Source organism: Notechis scutatus, chromosome 9 (genome assembly GCF_049901735.1).
Source record: "Notechis scutatus isolate UNSWTSFEM ecotype Mainland chromosome 9, rNotScu1.2, whole genome shotgun sequence".
NCBI classification, from domain to species: Eukaryota; Metazoa; Chordata; class Lepidosauria; order Squamata; family Elapidae; genus Notechis; species Notechis scutatus.
The window spans coordinates 19,062,818-19,083,464 of NC_142017.1; the positions used below are offsets into that span (position 1 = coordinate 19,062,818).

Consider the following 20,647-nt stretch of genomic DNA (forward strand, 5'->3'; position numbering starts at 1 on the left):
GATCTAACCTGACAAGGCCTTGGGTTATAAGTTGTGAGGTTTTTTTGCAGCTCTCTTCAGCCTGGTGGGTTTAATTAGGCTGTACTATTTTTCATGAAGTTCTGGATCAAAGCCCATTTGTGTAAGAAATACCCCACCCTGTAATATTTACAATGTAATATAATATGTAAGAAATACCCCACCCTGTAATATTATTTCATGCACATTTATAGATGTCGAGTTTTTTTCCAGCCATCAGAGAGGACCTTTGGATATATGTAGTTGAAAAGGAAATTACATTAAAAAACATTTTAAAAGAATAATAACCAGTGCAAACCTGAACAGAAATTGTGGTTTTACATCAGCATATATTTATTTCATGTGTTTCATAAACTTTCATATCTTCTGTCAGTTTTTGCACTCTTCCAATTTGCTTTGATGTCAGTTGATGATCGTTTGAAGGGTATATATTTAAACCTGGAATGTCCGTTCGTAGTGCTTGTGAACATTCTGGAAACATGCCTAATACATGCACTCATTCACACCTGTTATCTATGAATTACCTGCATAGTGTCAAACTGTGGGAACATTTTTTTTTCCTGTTGCAGTCCCAGAACATCCTACAGTGGCCTCCTTTGCCTCTCACCGAGGCTGGATTAGAAAAAGCATGTATTTTTCTCCTGTTTACACTGAGAGATCTTTTCTTCTCCAGTTCAATTTGGGTTAATTTATTTTCCAAAGCACCTGAGGGCAGGACAAGAAACAATGGATGGAAACTAATCAAGGAGAGAAGCAACCTAGAACTATGGAGAAACTTCCTGACAGAACAATTAACCAGTGGATCGAGTTGCCTTCAGAAGCTGCACTCCATCACTGGAGGTTTTTAAGAAGAGACTGGACAGCCACTTGACTGAGATGGTATAGGATCACCTGATTGAGCAGGGGGCTGGACTAGAAGACCTCCAAGGTCCCTTCCAGCTCTATACTGATTCTAGTTCTGTCCTGCCTTGCTCTGCAGAGTATGTGTTTTTGGCTCAGTTCCTTGAATCTTCACTGATCAAGGCTACAGGTAGTCTTCAACTTACAACAGTTCAGTTAGTAACCGTTCAAAGTTTCAAAAGCACCGAAAAAAGTAATTTATAACCATTTCTCACACTTATGACCATGGCAATTTCCCCATGGTCTCGCGATCAAAATCCGGCTGCTTGGCAGCTGACTCGTTTTTACAATGCTTGCAGTGTCCTGGAGTCATGGGATCACTTTTCAGATTTTCTCACAAGCAAAATCAATGGGGAAGCCAGATTCATTTTACAACTGTGTTCCTAACTTAAACAACTGCACTTAACAACCATGGCGAGAAAGGCTGTAAAATGGGGCAAAATTCACTTTACAAAAATATTTGCTTAGCGACTGATATTTTGGGCTCAGTTGTGGCCGTAACTCGAGGACCGCCTGTACTGTGTTTTCCCCCGTCTTCTCTTTTCCTCGCCACAAAATTAGCTCTTCCCGAGCCACAATTGACCAGACAACAACGCATCAATGGACCTTACTATATCTTACTGGATTGCTTATTGTCAACAGGCCTGGGCCATGGCACCTTTGTCGCAGGCGTGATAGCTAGCATGAGAGAGTGCCAAGGATTTGCTCCAGACTCCGAACTGCACATATTCAGGGTCTTCACGAACAATCAGGTAAAGAGAGGACCAATATATAGCCCAGTGGTTAAGGAGTTAAACTTAAGACTGGGAGGACCAATCCATCCCAAGTGGTGGAAGCTCCCTGGAGGTCTTTGGGCCAGTCCCTAAATCTATATCCCTAAGTTTGTGGTGGAAATAAAAATGGGAGGAGGGGATGCTGCAGGTACCCTTTCAATTCCTGGGGAAGAGGCAGCATGTAAATGTAACGAATATAAAGAGAAATGGGAGATGGCATCTGCCAGAATTTCTAGCCTGCATCTCCAGGGATCCCAGCAGGGAAAGCATTTTTAGGAATCAAACCGTTGGTTCTCCATGCATTATATTGGAACCCTTTAAAGCAGGGATCCCCAACCTTTTCGCCCGGCCCGGTTCCGGCGTCAGCTGGCGCGCGACCCGGTTCGGCGTCAGCTGGGCACCGCCATCTTTTTGACGAAAAATCACTTCCGGTGGCGTCACGGAAGTGATTTTCGTCAAATAGCGCCAGTGCTTCGGGTGAGCTTTTCGGTAGAAATGGCTTTCTACCGGAAAAGCTCACCAACTGGCGCCCGCTCATCTTTTGACGAAAAATTGCTTTTTTACCAAAAAGATGGCGGCGCCCAGCAACCAGCGGCCCGGTAAGGCTTGTTCCGCGGCCGGTACCGGTCCGCGGACCGGCGGTTGGGGACCCCTGCTTTAAAGGCCTCCTTTTTTTGTGGGTATTCACTGTGTAGAAATTTGCTTCTATACAGTATATCAGCACTGCAGATCTTAAAAATGGGTTTAAGAGTTGGGCTCCAAATACCAGGATGAAACTCCTGTTTTTAATGGCAAAATTGGGATTTTAAGACTGAATTCATTGAAGAGAAATAAATGCTTGAGATAAGAAAGGTATCAATTTGGTTGTGGAATCTGGGGGACCCTTCCCTTCCCCACTCCTCCTTCCCTTCTTTTTCCTTTTCCCTTTTCTCTGTTTCCTTCCCATGCATTTCTTTTTCTTCCTTCCCTTCCCTTATTTCCCTTCCCTTCCTTTTCCTTTCCTTTCCTTCCTTTCTCTTTTCCCCTTTCCCCCCCTCCTCCTCCTCTCCCCTCAAATGGAGAGCCTATATATGGAAAAATAGAAGTATATGTCCAACAGCAAAGTTGTTTATAATACTGGGGTCCTTACAGGCAAGTTCTTGTCTCTTTAATTTTGGGTAGTACGACGGTAGGTCCCTCTTCTGCGTGCATGAAGAGGCCAGGCAAATTCCACCTTGAGGGTTGTTGTTGTTGTTGTTATGCTTAATATTAAGATCTGTTTCATTTTTAAACAGGTTTCATATACATCTTGGTTTTTGGATGCTTTTAACTATGCTATCTTAAAGAAGATCGACGTGTTGAACCTTAGCATTGGAGGCCCAGATTTTATGGACCATCCATTTGTAGACAAGGTTAGTATGGGACAGGAAAAAAGACTGATAGAAATTAGACTGTTTCTCCTTTCGTGTCAGAAGATTTAGTTTAATAGAAACTTTGGTTTTACGCAAAGTAATAATAGCACGGGGAGATTGTATCCATACAGTCAAACCTGGATTGCTTTACATTATAACATTCTCTTGAATATCATGTCTTAATGTAGCTAATCTCTGGGTTTCTAACATCTGATTGTTTTCCTTTCCAAGGTGTGGGAATTGACAGCCAATAATGTCATCATGGTCTCTGCTATTGGAAATGATGGTCCTTTGTACGGGTAGGTGGTTTTTTTTTAATATATATATTTTGAGCAGAAATATATTCTTTTATTTATAATAAAATAAGCACTTTTGCCATCTTTTAAAAAAATAGTCAATTTTTCTCAAATAACTTGATTTCTTTTCAATGTAATCCTTCCTCCTAAAACACATTGTCATGTTTCCGAGTAATGGCCCCAATCAATTCAGGACTCTGAGGCTGCGGCTTTTCTCAAAGATCCGTTTTATTGGGTGCATCATATCGGCACGTTCAGATGTTCAAACCAACTCTAAATATTTCCCACAGTTTGTTATAATAAAAGAAATAGACATTCTCCAGCCCCCTGGTGTCACAGGTCATGTTAGCCAACCGGGTAGATTGCAATCTGCTCATCTACTTCCTCCAACAGTTAGGAGCTCTTGTTGAGATGATCTTGATTCCCATGGGCCTTATCTCTGTTATGTCTGGCACGTGGGAGGAAAATACACCACGCCCTGTAGTTTCCCCTCTCCTCCATATATATGGCAACCTAAAAACGAAGTAAAAAAGAATACACATGCTGTAACACATTTGTGATAAGTAGTTTCAGAAATTGTTTCTTAGGCAGAAGGAGCGGCTGAAATTTCAGCGCATGTTGTGCTTATATCTCACTGAAATCCCACTGCTTTCACTCCAGCTTAAAGATGATCTTTGTTTAATCAGAAGCAAACCCAGTTGAGGCTGTGCCATGGTTGGTTTTAATCATCCTTTGCTGAGCAAGTCAGAATGTCCTAATTTGTACTGTACCATAATTAGTGGGTTCATGTGTCATGCTTGGACAAAAACTTGAGTTATGACTGTTACATATCAGCCACTAAAAATGCATACAATACATGTCCTGTAAATTTTTCTTTATTCTGACCGCTGAGTTTTGTAAGGAATGGAAAACCAGTTCATTTTTAATCCTTAAAACCAGTTTAATTTATGTGTTTCATCTTTTTGGAATGCAGTGCGTCCTTTTCAAACTGAAACCTTCCAGATCTCATATACTGTACTGTATATCCTTAACTGATAAGCATAGGAATTATGAGAGATTAATCCAATTCATTTAAAGGCTGCAAATTAAATAACATGGTTGGGAGTGTTGAAGCTCAGATTCATATTCTTAGTCAGCTATTTGCATTCTTGACATAATGCAAATCCAGTTTTTCAGTTATAACATGATGGAGTCCCTCTGTTACTAATTCACTAATAGTCCTAAACCATAATGAATGATTCATGCATCACAGCAAGGCAAACACAACCCATCATTTATGATTTAACCTAATGTATGATCAGGGGGACTTGGTTTAATTTACTTTTCAGGATTATATTTTTTAAATAAAATTAGGCACTTTCTTTTTTAAAAAGAGTAAATAAACAAGTAAAAACCAACAAAGAAAAAAAAGAAAACAATACTTGTTTCAGAAATATAATGTCTATAAAGGGAGAAAGGAGTTGTACAGTGAGTGCTCTTTAACTGTTTGCAGGATTATTGTGAAGATTTTTTAAAAAAAGGGTTAGAGAGAAGGGCAGAACTGTAGATACTGCCATCATCTCCTTAGAAACAGATGGGATACAAAAGTAATATGAGCCATGGTGGTGCAGTGGTTAGAATACAGTACTGCAGGCTAATTCGGCTGACTGCCAGCACTTTGGCAGTTCGATCCTAACCAGCTCAAGGTCAACTCAGCCTTCCATCGTTAATAAAATGAGGACCCAGATTGTTGGGGGCAATATGCTGACATTGTAAAGTGCTTAGAGAGGGCTGTAAAGCACTGTGGACAGTATATAAGTCTATTGCTGTTGCTAATAGATCAATAATAAAAAAAATATTTTTCAGCACCCTCAACAATCCAGCCGACCAAATGGACGTGATTGGAGTTGGCGGCATTGACTTTGAAGATAATATCGCTCGGTTCTCCTCCAGAGGGATGACCACATGGGTGAGCCCCTTTGCAGAGGCATCCCGCGCAGGAGGATGCTAAAGTACTCAAAGGTTTAGCCTAGCACATGGTCTCCCATCACTTTACACGCCACATAGGAAGCGCAGTTCAATTTTGTCAGAAGTCGGTGTAAATCTCGTCTAATTGAAATGTGAGCATCCAGGCACTTGTTTGATGCCTTTGACTTTTCTCCCTAGGAACTTCCTGGAGGTTATGGGAGAGTCAAGCCCGATATCGTGACTTACGGCTCTGGGGTGAGAGGTTCTGGCATGAAGGGCGGTTGCCGCTCACTCTCCGGGACAAGTGTGGCCTCCCCTGTTGTGGCAGGCGCTGTCACGCTTCTAGTCAGGTATGTGCTCCCATCAAATTATATTCCCCAGGCTTTTCTGAAAAAGCTGCATTGGCTCATCATTGTTCAAATCCATGAGAAGTTAATGGGGCACATCATTCGGAGTCTGTTACCAAAATCATACCCCGAAAGGCAATTTGAGGATGTTGTAGAAGAAGAAAAAAATACGTATCTTTGAGTTTTCACGTTATTTTTTAAAAGCTTATAATTTTTACAGAGGAATTATTGCGTCTGTCATCTGCACCTCTATAAATTTCTGGTTTGGCTCTGCAACCCAGCAGGACAGACACAGACTCCAGAGAGTAATTAGGACTGCAGAAAAAACAATTACTACCCACCTGCCTTCAATTGAAGACCTGTATACAGCATGAGTCAGAAAGAGGGCTGTGAAAATATCTACAGACCCCTCACATCCCAGACATAAACTGTTTCAACTCCTTCCCTCAAAACGATGCTATAGAGCCCTGCACACCAGAACAACCAGACACAAGGACATTTTTTTTCTCGAACGCCATCACTCTGCTAAACAAATAATTCCCTCAACACTGTCCAACTATTTACAAAGTCTGCACTACTATTACTATTAATTTTCTCATCGCTCCTTATCACCCATCCCCTCATACTTGTGACTGTATGACTGTATCCTTACGATTTATATTGACTGTTTGCTAGTACGATTTGATTGCTTCTTGTACCCTATGACTATCATTAAGCGTTGTACCTGATGATTCTTGACTCTTGACAAATGTATTTCTTTTTATGTACACTGAGAGTATTTGCACCAAGACAAATTCCTTGTGTGTCCAATCACACTTGGCCAATAAAGAATTCTATTCCATTCTATTTAGGTTTGTATTCCCCAAACTTTGGTCAGGCCTAAATAAATTTTCCCATCTTTATTCTAAAAAAAAAAAAAAGCACTACTCCCTTTCCTGTGTTTAATCAAATCATTAATGTGCGTCTCCATCATGAATTTCAACAGGCAGTCCTCAACTTAACGACTGCAACATGAGCCCAAAATTTCTGTCGCTAAGCAGGACCATTGTTGTGAATAATTCTCCGTTTTATGACCTTTCTTGCCACAGCTGTTAAGTGAATGACTGCAGGTGTTAAGTTAGTTAAGCTAGTAACACCATTGTTAAGTGAATCCAGCTTCCCCACTGCCTTTGTTTCTCAGAAGGTCAGGGGTGGGATTCAACCGGTGTTACTACCAGTTCACTGACTATGTTTTGCTATGCACGCATGTGAAACAAACATCAGCTATGCCTCCCAGACAGCTGAAAAGACCTGCACACGGGTGCACAGCGTTTGAAAAGACACTTTTCCCCTGCTTTTTCAACCTCAGCTGTGCCGTGCTGACAGGTAAGAGCCCAGACCGGTGGTGGGCCAAACAGCAGGCAACACAGAACCGGTTCAGTATCTGCTATTCAGTGCTACTGGTTCTTTAGAACCTAGCAGAACCTGTAGCATCTCACCCCTGCAGAAGGTGATCATGGGATCCCAGGACACCATAACTGTCATAAACAGGAGCCAGTTGCCTATTGTCTGAGTTTGGGTCACAGGACCAGGGGATGCTGCAACCATTGATAAATGTAAAAAAAGAAAAAAAAAGAAACCCACTCATAAGTCATTTTCCCCCCAATGCTATTCTAACTTTGACTCACTAAACGAATGGCTATAAGCTTGAGGACTACCTGTGCAATTATGAGAACCGTACTTTTTAGTAATACAATGAATCCCTTCTGGTTCATTTACAACTTTAGCGTGATCAGAGTATAACGTTTCAGCTGTTTATGGCTTTCAGCACAGTTCCGAAGCGTGAAATGGTGAACCCAGCTAGCATGAAACAGGCTCTGATCGCCTCAGCACGCCGGCTTCCCGGGGTCAACATGTTTGAACAAGGACATGGCAAACTGGATCTTCTCAGAGCTTATCAGATTCTCAACAATTACAAGCCCCAGGCAAGGTGAGTTCCTTTCCAAGCAAACAGCTCAAACCGGACCTTTCGGTTGGAAAAATAAATAAAACGAGCTGCAGATCCTGTTTTTCTATATGTTTCAACTCTTAGATCAGAGGCCTCCAAACTTGGCAACTTTAAGACTTGTGGATTTCAACTTCCAGAATTCCTCAGCCAGCTTTGCTGGCTGAGGAATTCTGGGAGTTGAAGTCCACAAGTCTTAAAGTTGCCAAGTTTGGGGACCCCTGTCTTAGATAGTTACAATAAACTGTGCAACCGGATTTTTTGGGGGGACGTTTTTTTTTTTTTGATTGAGCAGGAGACTGTTTTAAGATTCTATGATGCTGTCTTCCTTGTCTATTGGTTATGGTTCTAGAAGGCAGCTAGTTGAGGAAGACTGGTTTCCAAGTGTTATATTTGGGGGCATGGCATAGTTCAGTTTTTATGCTCCTTATCTATTGTTTGGCATCAGCTGCCCCAATATACCTTAAGATAAATTTATAAAAACCAGGCCATTGTTTCACTTTTAAAACCCAAAAGTCTTTTTTTCTTCTTCTTGGAAATGAAAACATGGCTAAATTCTTTTATCTTAGGAGAACGTCTAACATAGTTGTCAATCATCCGTCAAATAGTTAGTTGAGTTCTAAACATTGTCTCGATGCTTTCTACATTTATTCAAATTCACCAAGAGCATACTTTGATTTGCATTAGACAAGGTAGTCTTCGACTTATGGCCGTCATTTTGAGCCCAAAATTTGTGTTGCTAAATGAGAAAGTTGCTAAGCGAGTTTTGCAGGGGGGGGGGCTTTTATGACCTTTTTGACACAGTTATTAATCGCAGTTCATTGTTCATCATTACTCAGTTCATTTATTCAGTATCATCGCAGTTATTAAATGAATCACTTGGGCATTAGAAAAAACAATTACTACCAACCTGCCTTCCATCGAGGACCTGTATGCTGCACGAGTCAAAAAGTGGGCTGTGTGAAAGTATTTACAGACCCCTCACATCTTGGACATAAATTGTTTAAACTCCTTCCCTCAAAACAGTGCTATAGAGCACTGCACCCCAGAACAACTAGACACGAGGACAGTTTTTTCCCCCTCATGCCATCACTCTGCTAAACAAATAATTCCCTCAACACTGTCCAACTATTTACAAAGTCTGCATTACTATTACTCTCATCATTCCTATCACCCATCTCCTCCCACTTATGACTATAACTTTGTCGCTTGTATCCTTAAAATTTGTATTGATTGTCTCCTAGTATGATTTGATTGCTTATTGTGCCCTCTGACTATTATTAAGTGTAGTATTTGATGATTCTTGAAAAATGTATCTTTTATGTATACTGAGAGTATTTGCATCAAGACAAATTCCTTGTGTGTCCAATCACATTTGGCCAATAAAGAATTGAATTTGCTTGTCAGAAGCCAGCTGGGAAGTTTTAAGCGGTGATCACATAACAGTAGGAGGGTGGGCTGTCATAAGTACATGCCAGTTGCCAAGCGCTCAAATTTTGATCCTACTGGTATGTCCGTGGGGATGCCGCAGTGGTCCTAGGTGTGGAAACCAGCCATCAGTCATTTTTTTTTCCAGAGTTGAGACTTTAAAAGGTCTCTTAAGTGAATGGTTGTAAACCTAGCACTCCACAATTGAGCCCAACATTTCTGTGGCTAAGTGAGACATCTGCTAAGTGAGTTTTGCCCCATGTTACAACTTTTCTTGCCACGTTTGTTAAGTGAATCGCTGCAGTCATTACATTAGAAATACGGTTGTTAAGTGAATCCGGCTTCCCTCCCCCCATTGATTTCGGTTGTTGGAAGGTCGCAAAAGGGGATCATGTGATCCCGGGACACGGCCACCATCATAAACATGAATCAGTTGTCAAGCATCTGAGTGTAAATCACGTGACCATGGGGATGCTGGAAAGGTCGTACATGTGAAAAACGGCCACAAGTCACTTTTTTCAGTGCCACTAAGCAAACGTGTAGTTAGAGGACCAACTGTGTTTTCAGTTTAAAGCCCGACGTTCATTGGGCCGTGAAACATAAAAAAGTATTTCGTGTATGTTTATTTCGTGTCACATGTTGATGCCATACCCATTGTACTTTTTTCCCTTTAGTCTGAGCCCAAGTTACATTGACTTGACGGAATGCCCTTACATGTGGCCCTACTGTTCTCAGCCCATCTACTACGGAGGCATGCCCACGATTGTCAACGTCACCATCCTGAATGGCATGGGAGTCACTGGAAGAATCGTAGACAAGGTAGGAGCTGGAGGAACTTAGCCAGGCTGAAGGACAACCGCTGATGCGTCCGATAGTCACGACGCATGAGACAATAATTCAGAACAGAATAACAGAGTCATTACATTGGAAGAGCAGTGCAGCAGCTTGGAATCGAAAGTGCACTCCATTCATATTTTTTCAGAGATTGTAACTAGGCGACTGAAGTTTCTGCCATGCAAAAAACTAATTGGAGAACATGATTGACGACTCTGGGCTATGGATGTGTCCCACTGGAGAATATGAATTATGATACACCCAGAGGGGTGGGGTGGGGGAAACCAGGGTCAAGGGTGACAGTGAATTGCATGTCTCAGAGTTGGCTACATCCAGGTCATGTTGGCATGTTAACTCCCAAAAGAATCCTTTGCAGTTTTGGAAGTTTGGGTCTTGATTTAATTGGGGTAATTGCCGGAATCCTGACACAATCCCCTGCTTAGGCAGGAAGCCCTAAACCACTTCAGACAAATGGTTATCCAACATCTTCTTAAAAACTTCCAGTACTGGAGGATTTACAACTTCTGGAGGCAAGTTGTTCCACTGATGAATTGTCCTAACTATTTAGGAAGATCCTAAGCAAACTCAAAAGAGAAGTCAGATTCATTGCTCCAATCAAGAGGCTGAAGTTCATTTAACTTTATAGGAAGTCCTTGACTTACAGCTACAATTGGGAGCAGAGTTTCTGTTGCTAAATGAGGCGGTTGTTGAACGAGCTCAATTTATGACTTCTTTTTTTGGGGGGGGCACGGTTGTTTAAACAAATCATTGCAGTTATTAAGCGAATTGCAGGGTTGGTAAGCAAAGCCAGTTTCCGCCCTCGACTTTGCTCGTTGGAAGCCAGCTGGGAAGGTCACAAATGGCATTCACAATGACTCCAGACGTCGTAAATACACACCAAGCCCCTGAATTTTGACCATGTGATTGTGGGGGAGCCGCAACGGTTGTAAATTTGAGGACCAGTTGTACGTTATTGTTTTCAGGACTATTGTAACTTTGGACGGTGACGTAACAAGCAGTTGTAAGTTGAGAACTACAGGTAGTCCTCGACTTACAACAGTTAATTTAGAGACTGGTCAAAGTTACAAATCCATTGAAACAAGTGACTTAAAACTGTTTTTCACAGTGTTCCTAAAGTCACATGATCAAAATTTTGACACTTGGCAACTGGCTCATACTTACGACGGTCGCAGTGTCCCGATGTCACGTGGATCCCCTTTTGCGACTTTCCGACAAGCAAAGCCAATGGGGAAGCCAGATTCACTTCACAACTGTGTTACTTACTTAACAACCGCAGTGATTCGCTTAACAACTGGGGCAAGAAAGGTCGTAAAATGGGGCAAAATTCAATTAACAAATGTCTCATTTAAGAACAGAAATTTTGGGCTCCCATTTTGGTCATGAGTGTTCAGCTCTTTCCATTTTATATCAGAAGTATGAATACAAAAAAGGATTTCTTTGCCGGGTCATTCCTTTAGAACAATATTTAGTGGAGCCGATGAATTCTGCAATGTCGTTTGCTGTTGTTTTAATGCATTTAATCCATTGCGGTTGCTTTGGCACAGAGAAACATTATGTCCAGTTCAGATATAATTGTGCCATCACGATGGTAAATGCAGTGTTACGGTCTTTGATCAAATCATTCAGGTTTATCTTTGCCTCAGGCTTAATCTTAAAAGGGGCACTTACTGGGTTTGGAATGTTTACCCCTTGTTATTATTATGGCACTCCAGCTTGGTAACCCACCAAAGGAAGGCTAAGCTTTGAGAATATGTTTCTGCTGTGCCTTGTGTGTTCTTCAGGAAACAAGGGCTTGAAGCATTAATCCAGGGGTCCCCAAACTTGGCAACTTTAAGACTTGTGGACTTCAACTCCCAGAATTCCTCAGGCCAGCATAGGACCTGCTGCCAGCACAAGAGGGATTCTGGGAGTTGTAGTCCACAGGTCTTAGAGTTGCCAAGTTGGGAGGCCTCTGCATTAATCCAGTGCTTTGATGAGGCATGTGTGTTGCCTTGCAAACCAAAAAATCAGAAGGATTCCCCTTTAAATGGGAAGAGAGTGGATTCCTGTTTTCACACAAAAGAAAGGAAGGAATAAGATATAGATGCCTTCTAGAAAATGGGTCAAACTTTTCCTGAAAAGGTCCATTTTTGAAGATGGTTTGAAAGCTTCACCTATTTCAAAAAGGAGTTTAGACTGGTCAAGTCAGTCACACCTGTATTTTCACAAGCTGGGCTGGCTTTCAGTCGTCCTGAGGAGGTGAAGTTAGGAGTTGTAACTATAAAAGAAAAGAATTCCACTTTAAAAAGTCTTATCTGATGCTTGTGTCCTTTTTTTCAGTTACAGATTAAGTTTAAGCCGGATAGTCTAGATTTTAACTGAAACGTTTAAGAAATCTTGTAACACGTTTGGGGTACTGTAATATTCCAAACAGCTACAGATAGTCCTTGGGTTACGTCCATTCATTCAGTGACCAAAGTTTTAACTGGGCTGTCATGCCCTCGTCGGAGTCTGAATCCGAGGAGGAAGATGAACAGCTGACAGGGAGCAAGAGAGTGGCTCCGTTGGCTGTGGAGGAAACTGGGGAAGGGCAAAGTCAGGCTGGGCAGAGGAGGAAACAGGTAGGACAAGGGAGAGGGGGTTCAGATGAAGACCAAGGCCTACCCCCTCCTCATCCTAGGGCATGCAAGGAAGAACGCAAAAGAGAGCAATGTGGATTGCGTGGCTTACGGGGGAGGAAAGGGCCCTGATTCCCTTCATAAGGCACACCTGGGAAGAGAGTTTAAAGGAGAGGCAAATGGGAGGGGCATTTGCCGGGAATAAATGTTGACTTTATCTTGCTTTTGGCTGTAGTTATCTGGGTTCCTGGCATCTTCCCAACTGGTTTGATGCAATCCCTAAAATTAAGTATTTCCCCTTATTTTTCTAAATGATCACATTTTCTTCAATGTGACAGATTATTTGCTGCAAACGTGACCTCAGGCAAAAATAAAAACAAAAAGCAAACCCTGTAATGGCCGAATACAACATATGAGACTAACTAAGCGAAAGGAAAGACTAGGGGAGACGTGATACCAATGTTCTACTATTTGAATGGCTGTCTCAAAGATGGGGGGGTCAAACTATTTTCCAAAGCACCTGAAGGTAGGACAAGAAACAATGGATGGAAACTAATCAAGGAGAGAAGCAACCTGCAATTAAGGAGGAATTTCCTGACAGCGAGGACAATTAACCAGTGGAACACAGTGGTGGTATACTAACGGTTCGGCCCAGTTTGGCCAAACTGGCAGTAAAAAAATCAGCCTGAGAGGAGGGGGAAAAAGCCAGCTGAGAGGATAAAAGACTGAAAAGCACATGGGAGGGTGGGAGGGTTACTCTTAGCTTTTCGTTTCTTCATCCTCTCGGCTGATGGGCGTGTTAGGGGCGTGCGAGCGCAATCACCCACCTAATCGGTAGCAACTAAAGTAGGATCCCACTACTGGTGGAACAGAAGTTGCCTTCAGAAGCTGTGGCTGCTCCATCATTGGAAGCTTTTAAGAAGAGATTGGACAGCCATCTGTCTTAAATGGTATAAACTCTCTTCTTCGTGCAGGGAGTTGGACTAGATGACCTCCAAGGTCCAATCCAACTCTGTTACTCTGTGTTACACTATGTTCTAACCATTGTTGTGTTCAGCTTCTCCAGTTCTTCAGTATCTGCAACCTTTTGATCAGTTTGCTCTCTGTTTTATCCTTTGTAGCCGGAATGGCAGCCCTATTTGCCACAAAACGGAGATTACATTGAGGTGGCCTTTTCCTATTCCCCTGTCTTATGGCCCTGGTCCGGGTATCTCGCCATTTCCATCTCCGTCGCTAAGAAAGCAGCCTCTTGGGAAGGCATCGCACAAGGTCACGTCATGATCACCATTTCCTCCCCAGCAGACGATGAGGTTGGCTGAACCTTTAAAAAAACAAAAACAAAAACTTTGTCTTGTTTTGATGTGTGCATGCTTGATGCCCTGGACACAAACTGCTGCAGAGGGACGTGTGGAACCTCATTGTATAATGTGGGCATCCATTGGTTGGGATCTCCAAAAAAGATAACTTCTCCCTACACAACACTGACTCTCCAATAAGATCAGTGTCTGTGGTCTAAGAATCTTCATTACTTTTGAAAGGGTCCTGAGAAGTTGCTTTGAAATGTTCAAAAGCATAAATGCACAAACTTCCGATAACTGAAGTGCATTTGCTTCCTTCAGTTAAAATATGTCTAGGAAACATTGTATAGGTATGTGTTGTGGCCTGCCAGTGGTCAGCGGAGCTGATGGCAGACTCGGACAGTGTGGAGGTTGGGGAGGAACATAGGCCAGTCCTGGAGTCTGAGGAAGGCTCTGATGAGAGCTCTGCATTGGAGGCAGAGATGGGGCCAGGCCGTCCGACAGTTACCAGCTGCCTTTGGAGTCGGAGATCAGTGGGGCAGAAGAACAGCTGGAGCCTGTTCCCAGTGTGCGCATGCACAGAGCTGCCAGAAGAAGGGAGCCGCTAAGGAACAAGGGTCGACTTGGGAATAAAGGCTCAAGTGGGCGGTGAATGGACTCTCCCACGGAATAAAGAGGAGCGAAAGGGGAGTGGTGTTTGCAGGAGACAATTAGTTCAGTTCATTAGGTTGAAGATCTGTTCCTGACTTCTTGCCAAGTAATTGTTGCTACTGCCTGGCGTTTGGAAGCTATCAGCCTGGCAACTCTCCAAGCCTGATAACAGTCTGTAGTTGTGAAATCTCTTGAAAGACTGTTTGCAGGGACTTTGCTGGAGAGGAATTCTCTTTAAACTAAATTAAAGGGGTTTTTTCAGGACGTCTGCTTCATGATCTTGGGAAGCTTAGGCCAGAACAGTATGATTGAAACAAGGATGGCTTGTAAGAAGAGGAAGTTTTGAAGAGGTGTTGTAAAACATTGTTAGCATTTAGCACGTAGATAGATATATTTCCTCTCTTTCTTATGTCAAGCCTTAATTTCTTGGGTTTGCAGTTTCTTATTATTATTCTGTTTTTGTATAGCATTGCTTATCCTGAAATGGAACAACGTGATAATTATGGATGGATGGATATTGTTGGTAGATTCGATTACAAAATGGGTTTTGTTTAAGAAATTGGTTTGATTTTGTTTGCTTTCAGTCAAAAGTTGGTGCTGAACAAACTTCAACCGTGAAACTCCCCATCAAAGTGAAAATTGTCCCAACACCCCCTCGGAACAAGCGGATCCTATGGGATCAGTATCACAATCTTTGCTATCCACCAGGATACTTTCCAAGGGATAATTTAAGAATGAAGAACGATCCATTAGATTGGTATGTTTATCTTTATACGGTTCTGATAATTATTTATGGGTGACAGGATTGACATATTAAGGAATGCAATTAGCTCAGTGTAACTCTGTTTGAAAATCTGTGGATCTGTATCTACATTTCTTCTTGCAAATAAGTGCAATGCATGAAGGTAATAAAAAAAACCCTAACTTTTAAAACAAGACAGCAATAACTGTACCTTTGTTGAAACTTTTGAATAGGGTATGACTGGTTTTAAAAAGTCTTCTAATACTTTCTAAATTTGAACTTGAATCTATTGGTGATTTATTTTCAAGTTAAAATATAATCATATATAGGAAAGCAGTGGTTATGCTCTTTTGGTATTTTGATAAAGTCATTTTCTCTAGAGAAGGACTATAAATACTTAGTTTATGCAGCCTAGCAAACAATGACACTTCGATACTGAGGTTTTTTGAATGTTTTTCCTGTTATCCATTTAGTTCTATTTTTGCAATATTTCTCTTTCCTCTTCCTCTACCATTCCTTTTCCCCCTTCCTCTTTCCCCCTTCTCTCTTCCCCTTCCCCCCATCTCTTTCCTCCCCTCCCCAAGAATTTCATTCCATATGAAGTAATTTAAATTCCTAGTTCACCAAAAAGTGATTTGAGAGATGATTAGGCTACATATTTGATTTGTTCACCTCTTTAGGAATGGTGACCACATTCATACCAACTTCAGAGATATGTACCAACATCTGAGAAGCATGGGCTATTTCATTGAAGTACTTGGTTCACCGTTTACATGCTTTGATGCCAGTCAGTATGGTAGGTAATTAAAAAGTCAGAGTTTATTTCCTTTTTAGATTACTCCAAACCTCCTTTGTTTAGAATTTCAAAGCATAAAGATAGGTAGATTCAGGCTTGCATCATCTAATTGCTGGCTAAACAACAAATTGTTCTACAATCTGGACTCAAGTATAAAAGATGTCTCTGAGGACGAGGGATTTCTTTTTAGTGCCAGAACTAAATTGTGCTCAAGACCTGGTATCCCGCATTTTGTGCATTTTGCAGCTCAATTTAGGTTGTTATAGTAAAAGAAAATGGAATAGTACTTGAAACTGACGCCTAACAGGGCAACAATTTTGAAGTGTGCTGCTGCTACTGATAGTTATAATTGAATGTTTTTATATGAAAATTCAAATTACCATTTTTCAGAGTTGATAACAGAAGATTGTTCTTTATAATTATCAGCTTGTTAAAGAATGAGCTTCAGGTCCTGAATCTTAAGTGCTTTCTTAATGCAACGTTGTCATTGTTATTCGATAGAGTTCATTACGCTGATCTATTTTTGGGCTTTTATTATATTTGCTTTACAATGTCAAGATTTTCTCTTGACCTTTTTGAATAGCTATTTAACATTCAGTCCTTTTATCTTAGGAGAGGACATTAAGGGTGACGTTATGCAGGTCAGGGTGAAAAGCACACAGATTTTAGTATTCATAAGGAGCCTAAAGCTGCGTTCACAAACACAGACTTACTCCCAACCCTGAATTAACAAAACAACTCCTCTGCTGACTCCATTATATTGTTTAAGTCCCCAGTAAAAGATATTATGGCTTTACATGGTGACAGGTTCATCTGACTTCTTAAGCTTTCCTTGAGGGAAAGAGGAGGGATGAGACGATGGATCACAAATTATCCAGCCCCATTTATCTTATTATTTATGCAAGCTATCAGGCACAAAGGATCAGGACCGTAGCTTAAGTTGCAGCACAGAAGATTTACAAGAATCTAATGGTCTGCACTAAAGAGTCAAAGGAATTCAAGGGCTTGAATTGTTTGTGGCAACGTAAGGACTCTAAGTTGATGACATGTTTAACTCCACCACCACCTCTGCCTGCACTTCTCCTTAAAGCACACTCTTAGGTAGTTATGACTACAATTGGGACGAGAATTTCCATTTCTAAGCAAGGCAGTTGTTAAGTGAGTTGTGCCCAATTTTACAATCTTTTTTTGCCACAGTTGTTAAATGAAACGTGTGGCCGTTAAGTGAATCTGGCATCTCCCATTGTCTTTGGACCTGGCTGAGAAGGTCACAAATGATGATCGCATGACACTGGGAGGCTGCCACCATTGTAAATACATGCTAGTTGCCAATTGTGGTCATGTTGTGACAGTTGTAAGTGCGATCTTCTATTGTAAGTCACTTTTTTCAGTGCTGTTGTAACTTTAAAAATGTTCATTAAATGAATAGTTGTAAGTCAAGAACTATCTACAAATGGATAAGGTAGGTACATAATTTAAGCTTTGGGGATTTGTATTTTAAACTGTCCTGATCCTTTCATTTTTACTTTTGACATTAAATCAAACTTTCTGATCCAACAACCTTCTCCCCACGATAGGCTATTAATTTAAAGGTCAGTTTTTCTCTGTTCTTCATTTCTGACATTTTAAAAAGTTGCTGGTCATCATAAAGGACGGGCATTGATTTGCTAAGCAGAATTCAATTAAAAGTTAGTCACTTTTTGTTCCATTCCGAGGAATACTATTTTGTCACTCTGAGAATTAAAAGCTGCATTTCCTGAAGGACAGATCGAATGTAGTTCATTGGTTGGTTTGTTTCCTAAGGGGGTAAGGACACAGAATTCACTGAACAACTGGTTTGCTTGGCAATAAAAATGTTGAGTTCATTTGTGGTCGTACTTTGAGAACTACCTATATACCACATTAAAAAAAGAAGGGGTGTGATGACCCGGAGTGTAACACAAGTGTAACAAAATCCATAATTACGTAAATAAATGTCCTTTAATGCCTCCAACTTGGCCCCGCTGTTCAATAATTCTCAGTTGGAGATAAAACGTATTCAAAAATAGTCTTCAAAAGAAAGCAATACAGCCCGAACTTAATGAGCAGATAGAGGTGAAATAAAAACCCAAAACAAACTGCAATGAAGGAATTTCCACAACGGACCAGGATAAGTAATTACGAAATTCAAGGAGATAACAAGCCACAGTCTTTTGGAAGGACGCCAAGCAAGGTAACCTCAGCCCAAAATAACACACGCTTTGCTTCTGGCAACGCTGTGTTTTAACCGTCTCTCTTATATACTATTCTCCCCAGCTGCAAACAATGTGGGGGATCATGGCCGCTTCCCCTCTCGTAAGCCAAGTTGTTGCCTTCTCCGTTCCTCCCTGCGTGCCCTAGGATGAAGAGGGGATGGGCCTGGGTCTTCCTCTGACTGCCCAACTGGCCTCTGCCCTTCCCCAGCCTCCTCCACAACCTCTGGAGCCACAGCTCCATTCCCTACTGGCTGTTTCTCCTCTCCCTCAGAGTCCGACTCTTAACAAGGGGGAGGCCTAGGGACAGTATCCTGGGTGGTTATTATACCTTCCCTTTTCATTTATCCAAATAATCCGACACGTTTCTTGAAGCCGATCTAATCTGCAGCTGCCTCCTGTCTATTTATGCAGGAACATTATTGATGGTGGACAGCGAGGAAGAGTATTTCCCAGAAGAAATAATCAAGCTCAGAAGGGATGTGGACAACGGATTGTCGCTCGTGGTGTTTAGCGATTGGTACAACACCTCCGTGATGAGGAAAGTCAAGTTTTACGATGAAAATACAAGGTGAGAGAGGTTGGCACCTGTTTTCATTTCCAAGGTTATTTATATCGATGGGGAGGAAGGGCAACTAAATGGGAGAGAGATGGGTGGGTGGGAGTGGGAGATAGATGGGTGGGGAGACCCAAATGTGCTTTTTGCAGGAAGCAACTGGACTTTCTCATTTTTTTTCTTTTGAAGACATTTCGCTTCTCCTCCAAGAAGCTTCTTCCACTCTGACTGGATGGTGGGGAAAGAAAGGATTTATGTTTCTTGCAGACAGCTGGTCATTTGCATCCTTTTAGAGGGTCATTGAGGCCACTTGGAGGTTTATCTGTGTCCTCAGGGTCATCTGAGGAGTGGTCCTGGTTCCTGTAGCCTGCAATCTTTTTTCCTCTGGAAATCCATTCCTATTCCCACCCCATTCCAAAGGTGTTCATCCCAAATTGTATAGCTAAAAGCCTGTAGAGATTTTCAGTCACCCAGGCCATAGTTGTCCCAAAGGTGCTTTTTGTTCAGGAGGCAACTGAACTTTCTTCTTTTTTCTTTTGAAGATGTTTTGCTTCTCATCCTAGAAGCTTTTTCAGCTCTGAAGAAACGCCTTCAAAAGAAAAAACAAGTTCCATTTGCCTCCTGAAAAAGCACCTTTGGGACAACCATGACCTGCAGGGCTGAGAATCTTTACAGACTTTTATAGGTAGGGAGAGTTTAAAAGAAGGCAGTGGAAGAAGCGAGACTCAGGGCTGGGAGGGACCAAGGTGGGAATGGTTTGGATTGAGGCAGGCCCTCTGCTAACGATTGGTGGGATTCGGTTAACGACAGACAGGGGAAAGATGGGATTGTTGTTGCTAAACAATGAGGTCATGTGACATCAGAGTTTACAGACTTACAGGTACAACTGCATGACTTAGCAACGGCAATCCCAGTTTTGCTGTTGTAACCTGAAGACTACCAGCATATGGTAGCTGTGGTGGCACAGTGGTTAGAATGCAGTGCTTTAGGCTATTTGTGCTGAACTGCTGGCTGCCACCAGTTCGAATTTCACCAAGCTCAAGGGTGTCTCAGCCCAACATCCTTCCGAAGTTGGTAAAATGAGGACCCAGATTGTTGGGGACAAGAGGCTGACTCAGTAACCCCTTAGATGGGATGGGATGGGATGGGATGGGATGGGATGAGATGGAATGGAATGGAATGGAATAGAATAGAATAGAATAGAATAGAATAGAATAGAATAGAATAGAATAGAATAGAATAGAATAGAATAGAACAGAACAGAACAGAACAGAACAGAACAGAATAGAAATAAGAACAGAACAGAACAGAGCAGAATTCTTTATTGGCCAAGTGTGATTGGACACACAAGGGATTTGTCTTCGGTGCATAAGCTCTTTAGTGTATATAAAAGCTATAAGTGATAAATCATGATCATAGTCATCGTAAAATTACAATCATCAAAAATCATAAGATGCAACACTTGGTAATAGTCATGGGATACTAAATAAGCAATCAACATAAATCAGAAACATCTTCAAACTCTTGTTTCTTTTTTCACTGCTTTGCTCGACCGACTGGAACTTATTTTAAGCCACAGCAGCTGGTTCAAATATAATATGAAGCCACTTTCACTGCAAGTGGCCTTCTCCTGGACTCTTAGATGTGGGGAAGGCAGAGCAACTTGTGAGCCTGCAGCTTTACACGGGCATGCTCCAATTTATGGCACTAAATCCCGGCTTAGCTATTGCTTGCAAATCCATCCGCATTTTTTTTTGGCCTTAGAAATCTGATTAGAAAATTCTGATTTGTGATTAAAGTGCCGTCTTTCACTGGGCTTTTTGTTCCTTCAAGTGAT

At 41.7% G+C, this 20,647-nt stretch overlaps 1 protein-coding gene across 2 annotated transcripts in view; it reads left to right on the forward strand.

Moving 5' to 3' along the window:
* MBTPS1 (membrane bound transcription factor peptidase, site 1) overlaps positions 1–20,647 on the forward strand; it is a 57,427-nt gene that overhangs the window by 14,216 nt on the left and 22,564 nt on the right. For both annotated transcript variants that reach the window (XM_026672107.2, XM_026672108.2), the window contains exons 6-16: positions 1,561–1,670; positions 2,966–3,082; positions 3,314–3,381; positions 5,224–5,326; positions 5,524–5,675; positions 7,480–7,641; positions 9,759–9,903; positions 13,658–13,846; positions 15,070–15,242; positions 15,908–16,023; positions 18,669–18,825. In XM_026672107.2, coding sequence (XP_026527892.1) covers positions 1,561–1,670; positions 2,966–3,082; positions 3,314–3,381; positions 5,224–5,326; positions 5,524–5,675; positions 7,480–7,641; positions 9,759–9,903; positions 13,658–13,846; positions 15,070–15,242; positions 15,908–16,023; positions 18,669–18,825 — 1,492 coding nt within the window. The remainder of the gene's footprint in view (positions 1–1,560; positions 1,671–2,965; positions 3,083–3,313; positions 3,382–5,223; positions 5,327–5,523; positions 5,676–7,479; positions 7,642–9,758; positions 9,904–13,657; positions 13,847–15,069; positions 15,243–15,907; positions 16,024–18,668; positions 18,826–20,647) is intronic.